This window comes from Poecilia latipinna, unplaced genomic scaffold, assembly GCF_001443285.1.
Source record: "Poecilia latipinna isolate Pla-1442-1.1 unplaced genomic scaffold, P_latipinna-1.0 Scaffold217, whole genome shotgun sequence".
Taxonomy (NCBI): Eukaryota; Metazoa; Chordata; class Actinopteri; order Cyprinodontiformes; family Poeciliidae; genus Poecilia; species Poecilia latipinna.
This window is the reverse complement of record NW_015112833.1, coordinates 146,896-154,628: the sequence shown is the minus strand read 5'-3', so window position 1 is coordinate 154,628 and position 7,733 is coordinate 146,896. Positions and strand designations below refer to the sequence as shown.

Here is a 7,733-nt window from a genome sequence, read left to right as displayed (position 1 = left end):
TTTGTTGTTTATCTGTTGCTAAGAGATGAGAGCGTTTTCTGGTAACGAAGTGCCACGAAGCTGACTTTGACTTTCGCACAAGTAAAAATCAGAAGGCAGTGCATTAATATTAGCACAAACATTAGCAGTGCACTGACTCTCACTAGCAGTCTAGCAGTAGTCTTTTCCCTAAAATAACCTTTTTAGCTATTATTTCATTTATCAGCCATGTTTAATACACTGAATGGAGGAAGTCAATGTAAGACAACATGCTAGTGATGCCCCACATGTCACTGGCAGCATTTAGGCTAACATTAACATTTTGGTTAAATTTAGCTTATACACCAATTTTAACATACTTAGTTGAGTAAGTTCATGTTACTCAACATGCTTGTGACTCTCCACGTGCTATTGAGTATATTCTACCTTACTTTAGTTCATTTTTAGCATCAGAATGCTGAGTTACACACTTTGGCAGGCCCCATTTAAATTTCTTCAGAAATGTTCTAGTTTTAAGTGCTCTCTTAACTGAATTACCGAATTAACTGAACAACTGAATTACTGTTATGGTCCAAGATGATAATAACATCTTGGACCATTACGTAGTTCGATGTGAACTACGTATACACACATGATGTTCTAGCTGTGACTGTGAGATAATCTCACAACTAAGGCAGCCGGGGCTCTATGTGCCACACAAGGTGCTCTTTTTTTCCCCCCGCTTAAACACCTGCCACCCAAAATGTTTGTGCATGTTACTGATCGTTAAACAACATGAGGCTCAACATCTACAATCATGAAGGTTTCATAATGTTTGTTTTTTAGATTTAGAAATAAAACCACATTTTCCGAGAGGACTGCCTAAGATTAAGCGCAATCTGACAGCGTTCAAATCTGTTGACCCGATCGGTGAGTTTAGATGAGTTTACATGAAGAAGCAACCATAATGCTTCTTCATGTAGATACTCTGTCAGCACCGAGACTGAGCTCAGAACCTCCTGCGACGACAAACTCCGCGTGACTTTGGCATTTGGAGAGCAGAGGGTTGAAACAAATCTTCAGCTGTTTGAGCCGTGCAGTCTCATGGCAGACTGTGGAAACCTTCTGCTCTATCAGTTGAAAAGGATTACAGATCTAAGATGAAATGCTCACATCTAACTGCAGGGTTTTCTGCAAAGAAAGCAGGAAGTGTTTTGTTTTTTTACCTCCCGCCCCGAGTTTCCTGCAGCAATGCCACAACTGATAAAACTTTGACGGAAAACAAATGTGCTGGTTTACGAAAGCCTTTGCACATTTTCACATATTTCCTTCCTGTTCAGTAGCATAGTTCAGTGTATTTTATTGGGTGTTTATGTGAAAGTCTTACAGTCACGAGTACTGAGTAATAATCATAGTAAAATGATACATGATGTTCATTTTACAGTAAACTCAAGTCTAAACTTTTTCCAGGTCTTTACTGCTATAAGTCTACACTTGGATATTAAGCATTTTGTTTTATATCTATAAAAGTCGATATGCTTATAACTAAGTTTTTAATAGTTCATATTAATATACCATAATATGCATAAACAGTGGAAATTGTCTTACAACTAAAGGCTAACATCCACCGTCTTCCTTATCGCTCCTCTTTGCTGCAGCCAATCACTGCAGAGGAAAATAAATGGCACTCCTGGATTGGCTGCTTCTCAAACACCAGCCAGTGGCGTATTATCAAGTAGCATTGCACAAAAGCTCCCCAATCTGCATTTTAAAAACATATAAATATATATTTAAAATAAAATTGATGCAAAAAATTCATGAATAGGTGAGTAGTCCATGAATAATTTGGAGGTACTCCTGACAGAAAAATAAACCAACAGATGAAAACTGTAAAGCAAAAACTCAAAATTTGGTCTCATCTGACCTTATTTTCCGTAATGTTTGCCGTTGGCCACAGATTTGCCTCAGTCGAACTTAAAACAAGATTCCCCCGAAGGCCAAGTTTGTGGACTACACGGCTAACAGTTGTCCTGTCGACGGGTTTATCCCACCTAAGTTGAGGATCTCTGCACAATTTCTCTGTTAAAATCCCACTAAAACACTTTGGGCTTTAAGTTTAGAAACTTTCCAAGGGTGTGAATAATTTTGCCTGGCATTGCATAAGTCTCTCCCCGGTTGATTTGTTACTTTTCATTGTATTTTTTTTATTATTGCGATCATAAGGCTGTGTTGTTCAGTAGAGCTCCATGTCAAAACTTAGATGTAATGTATTTATCAGTTCACTTTATATTCTGCTCATGGGGTAAACATGGCCTCTGGTATGAATAATGCAAATATTCCAAACTGACACAATAAACAGGGAGTTTTTTATTTTTTTTTTATACATCAGAACACCGGCTGTTTTCTAAACTCAAACCTCTGTGTTCGCTGTGCTTATTTTCCACAGGAGATAAATCAACCTGCAGCTCAGTTCTGCCCTGGGCCTGTTGAGCTTTTTTTATCCCCCCCATCTTGTCCTGGTGACTGACAGGACCTTCCTCTGAGAGGATTTCTGAAGCTGTTATTATTTGGGGAGAAATTTTATCCCTCCCCCCCCTCCAAAAAAAAAGGGCCACAACAAATCAACAAAACCTTAGAATGCACCTCCTATGGAACAGTGAGTGATTTCACGATGAAGAAAAAGCACAAAAAATTTGCCTAGAAAGATATTACTAAACTTTGCCCAGAATCCTGTGTTGTAAAAAAACAATAAAAATAAAATTAATGAGAGAATCTGAGCCAACCTGCTGTATGAGGAGGTTGCAGGTCTCCTGCAGCAGGACGATGAGGCGTCCTGGTGTGTTGTAGTATCTGGAGTTGGCCCACACCAGGCACACCATGTGCATAAGAGCTTTAATTTGACCTTTGACATCAGGGAACTCCATGTTTTCCACTTCCTCAAACAGACGCTGCAGGGGCGTCAGGTAGGTACAAATGTCCTGGGCTTCCTCCAGAGCTGCCAAATGATAATACTCCGTTCGTTTTACTTATTGCTTGTAAAAAATAAATAAATAAACTTCTCATCATAAACGAAGCAACGATTTCACCTGCAAGGACGTCTCGCTGCATGTTAACAAAAGCAGGATAATAGCTGCTCTCCACAGCCTCCATCAATGCCTCCATCTTTTTCACTTTGCAGGAGTTCAGCTGAGAGTGGATGCACTCCAAATCTGCATATCTTACAGGGGGAGAAAAGAAAACAAATCCCAAAATGTTTCAGTCAAATCTTCACAAATACCCAGAATCACACTGGGAGTCCATTACTGAGAGTTTCTGCCGGGTTCCCCATAAAGTACCTTGAATTTTAGGACAATCACTTACTTTGAAAGTCGTGTTCTCATATTTTCTTTCGTTGAAGTACAGAACAAACTACTTCTTTACATCCATCACATACAATCCCAAATGTCTTAAAGCATTCAGCTTCCATGCATCACAAATCAGGAGGAAACTTCCAGAAAACTGCAGAACAGCTGAAACACTGATTGCCTTTAAATCTAGACTAAAAACACATTTGTTTAGAGTTGCTTTTCAAAAAAATTAACTGGCACTTGTTTAAAGGTTTCAGTTGTTGACATCTATGACTCTGTATTCTTGTGTTGTAATGATGTAAAGCACTTTGAAGTGCCTTGTTGATGATACAAATAAAGTTTGTTGTTTTAACATGTAACATTTTTAGTATTTTTGCCAAGCCCTGGTGCATATGGAATATTTTTTTGTCATGATTAACATGAACCTCCAGTTTGCTTAGCCTGCTGAAATGGAGAAATCAAGTAAAAAACACCATAGCAACATGATTCTATCTCTGTCTTTCAAAGGGGACGTTGATGAACTGATAGATTAATTTTTGAATGACAGTCAAAACGAATCCTTTGAAGCATCAGAACAAAACTAAGTTCTCTTTGTGATCCGTTGGAAAGCAGATGGAACGTCTAACTGCTGCATATCTGCTGGAATGTCCTTTTTTTATTACCATCCAGTCATGCAATAATTAGCTGCAGTTCACTGCTGCAAGATCTAATACCTGAGGTGCAGTTTGCTGTAATTTAGCAATAATTCTGCTAGGAAAGCAAATTTCCTACAATTGGAGAAACGAACGGAGCACTGTGCCAAAAATGTCCATTTTTCACTCCACTGCACAGATGTTCTGAAACCTGATAATTCAGCAGCAACAGCAAGAGCTGACAAAATAATTCGGCATCGATCCTGAGGGGATGGGCTACGACAGCCAACGGCAGTGCTTACCAAAAAGCAGCCGGTGGCTACTCTGTAAAGATTGGAGGTGCTGACCTGTTGTTCCAGAAGAGCAGCTCGGCGTGGGGCGTAGGATGCTTTCCTCCCAGCACGGCCTCAGAGGAGTCTTTCTTGAGGACAGTGTGGATCTGATGGCTCCACTCGATCACCGCAGATTCCAAAGAGTGGATGATGCTCCTGTCCGCCGCCGCCCCACTAACGTGCAACATGGGCAAACATGAAGAATGAACAACGGCTTGGTATGATGCTGAGAGTCGGCGCTCCCTTCTTACCTTTGGTCTGCCTCCAGGGCAATTTGTTCCACTTTCTCGAAGCCCGCTGGGAGAGGAAGCAGGGTCTTGCCTTGGAGTCGGCCTGACAAGACCAGCACGCCGGTTTTGAGAGAGTGGACATGGTGCTTAATGTCCTGAGACACAACGTGGGGCCATTTAATGTGGTTCTTCCTGTTGGAGAGCAGTGGAGCTACAACCTAAACGGGTGTAGGGAAAAGAAGTCTTAGGGGGTAAGAGATTGATTTTGCGAAGCCATTACAAGTACTGACAGCAGTATGTTCATGTAAAAAAGGCATCAAACAGGGTGAGACCTTTTTTTTTTTAAACTGTTTGTCATGTAATAATGTTATTCCCTCATCAAAAACATACAAGAATCAAAGTGTTGCTTTGATTCTTTCCCGCATGTTTGAGAAATCCTTTAATCTCCCACGGCAACCAGTCTGTTTGCAAAAACATCAGTTTTCATAAAGCTCTGAACTACATTTAGTGTTAAACCTGCTTAAAGGTTGTTATTTTCAGTGTGACTGATAAACCCCATTGGAATGCACTCTCTCTGCTCTCTCAATAATAAGATCTGATGGTGTGCCGCATACGGAATTCAACTTTCTGTGTATTTTTCAACACTTTTAAGTACTTTACATTCAGAAGTTCCTGCTTTTCCAGAGCAGTCTAATAATGTGCCTCTACTTTAAGTGAAACAAATCCCCCTGCTTTCTAATTGCCTTGGTGTAAAGCTGATAAATCTTGAGTAAATATACCTGAGAATCATCTATCTGTGTAATGGCACACCTTCGTAATCAGAGATCCAGCCTCAAAGTGGATGAGCAGAAATCCATCTGCTAATCCTGAGCCTCGTGTAATCATTACTACATTCTGCTCTGCTGCTCACTTACCTCCCCAACTAGAGCAGAAAACTGGTCCAGTGGAGCGGAAGACAGGTCTCCGTAGACCAATCTGTCTTTGATGGACTCTGAACTCAGCGCGGCTTTTTCTCTTTTCATAAAGTACACTGCCTTGTTTTTACGACTGCCGGCGAACGAGGTTGCGGGCTCCAGCAGTCCGGCTGCGCTCACAGACACCATCAGAGTCCTCTGCTCCGCCGTGTCCAGGAAGTCCTGCAGCACCTGCCTGCTGTCCTTGTCGGACGCGCATTTTTCCCATCTGTCTGGCCTCACTTTGAGAGTTCTCAGCACGCAGTCGGCTATAAAATCCAGTCTTTTGTCCTCGGCGGCGGGTGACTCCTCCATGTCGGCGGGTTTCCCTCTGCTGTCCCCTGGGGTGGGCCCCGGCGAGTGTTTTGAACTGATTTGTGTCTCTGCCACCATGGCAACGATGTGTTTGCATTAATCTGGCCGTTGCTTAGGGGACACTTCTGACCCCAGACCTGACCCCGGGACAAGGACACCCGTCCTGCTGACAGGAATCCTGAATGACAGCTATTGTTCTCCGTCAGGCCTTTGTTGGGAGTGGGACGGAAAGTTTCAATGACAGTGTGGCCCTCTGAAGAACAACACTTCAGGTGATAAAAGGTCTTTATGTAAACACAGGGGTACTGTGAGAAGTGAGGAGAAGTTTAAGCCCCTCATGTTTCATATACAGTAAGAACAATTAAAAACTACCTCACAATATCCCGAAATGTTTCAGAATGAATACAAATGTTGCAGAATAATCTTTAAAGTGTTCCTACCAGTTTAGCATATCTACAGACGTCTTTGACATTTCTTCTTTTTTAAGTCTCGCCACACATTGTCAATTGGATTCATGTCTGGGCTTTGGCTAGGCCATTGTAATACATGCGATTTCATGTATTACAGGAAATTTCTTGAAATTTCTTGAAAATTGAGAAACATGTCAGGATTGACGTTCAACTATTTTCATTCTGCTTCAAGAAGGTTGAGCAAGTTTATTTTTATGTTGCTGATTTATAAAAGTTCTAGTGACTTCATATACTTTAACTAAAACTTAATAGTGCACAAAATATGAATCTGCAAACAAAACAATAAGAAGAAATAAAAACTAATTCTTCTCATTGGTTTTATTTGTTTTACTTAATTGGTTTTTGTTAACGGCTAAAACAGACCATGACTTTTTTGATTAGTAGACAGGAAACAGGCAGAACACACTAACCCGAGTACTTACTTTGGAGGTTGTGAGACCACAAAATAAGAAAAATAATAAGTCACTGCATACTTTTAAGGATACTGGAGGCAAAAGCGATGGGCTTTTTTTTTTTTTCCTTTACATATTACGGATATTTCCATTAGGGATAAAGTCTGCACACTCTTTGGAGATGTTTAATAAGCAACATTTTGTAGTAGAGTCACATCCAGCACATATTAGCATCTGAAGTGGAAATGTTTTGGAGGCTTTTTTTTTTGTTTTGTAAAAAAAAAAAAAGGAACAAGGAGAGATTTTTAAATCTGCCTCCTTTTAAAAGCAACAGCCATAATGGCATAAATTAAAGCTTTTGCTCTTTTATGCAATTATTCTTTGAATCTATAACACACTGACCTCGGAGAGTTTTCTATAAATAAACATTATTTGTTTTCAACCAATGTATTGATTCACTATCTATAAGTATTCTACCACATACATTCTCTGTCATTGAAAAATGGTGTAAGATAAAAAATGTTTTCTGAGATTACATGTAGGTCTATGTGTTGTCCACTAGATGGCAACACTGCTCTGTTCTTCACGGAGCATTCGGCCGTCTCGTTCAACACGAGACCGTTCAAGATGAAATAGAGACGGAGAACTTCAAGGCTTAGATTGAATTATAAAACGTTAGACAACAACAAAGCAAACTCAGCTTGTGACAAGAAGCTGAAATATAAAGTTAAAGAGAAATCTTGTGAGTCCTGGTAGCGCTCGGTCTGTGTGGTCCTTTTCTCCTCCGAGTGAGGATCAAACCACAAACAATGAGCACTGAAACATTACGCAGCTGTTTGATTTCAATTTGTGGCACCAGACAAAACAAAGCAAAAAAAAAAAAAAAAAGAGAAGGAGTTTGTTCTCTGTTTAGTATTCTGTCGCTAGACTGGGTAGGATTATCAGCAAAAATGGCATCAAACAACTGGCTTTGTTCCCTTTTGTCTCATGGAGATCCAAATGATAGAGGGGCACCGCCAAGAAGGATGTGTGTGTGTGTGTGTGTGTGTGTGTGTGTGTGTGTGTGTGTGTGTGTGTGTGTGTGTGTGTGTGTGTGTGTGTGTG

General features: G+C 40.5%; 1 protein-coding gene across 2 annotated transcripts in view; it reads right to left on the bottom strand.

Moving 5' to 3' along the window:
* The window catches only part of dnah9 (dynein, axonemal, heavy chain 9), a 189,931-nt gene extending 184,058 nt beyond the window's left edge, over nt 1–5,873 (bottom strand). For both annotated transcript variants that reach the window (XM_015031765.1, XM_015031766.1), the window contains exons 1-5: nt 5,414–5,873; nt 4,521–4,717; nt 4,285–4,443; nt 3,045–3,175; nt 2,742–2,953 (exon numbers count right to left, since the gene is read on the bottom strand). In XM_015031765.1, coding sequence (XP_014887251.1) covers nt 2,742–2,953; nt 3,045–3,175; nt 4,285–4,443; nt 4,521–4,717; nt 5,414–5,845 — 1,131 coding nt within the window. In that variant the 5' untranslated portion in view covers nt 5,846–5,873. The remainder of the gene's footprint in view (nt 1–2,741; nt 2,954–3,044; nt 3,176–4,284; nt 4,444–4,520; nt 4,718–5,413) is intronic.
* Between the last annotated feature and the right edge of the window lie 1,860 nt (nt 5,874–7,733).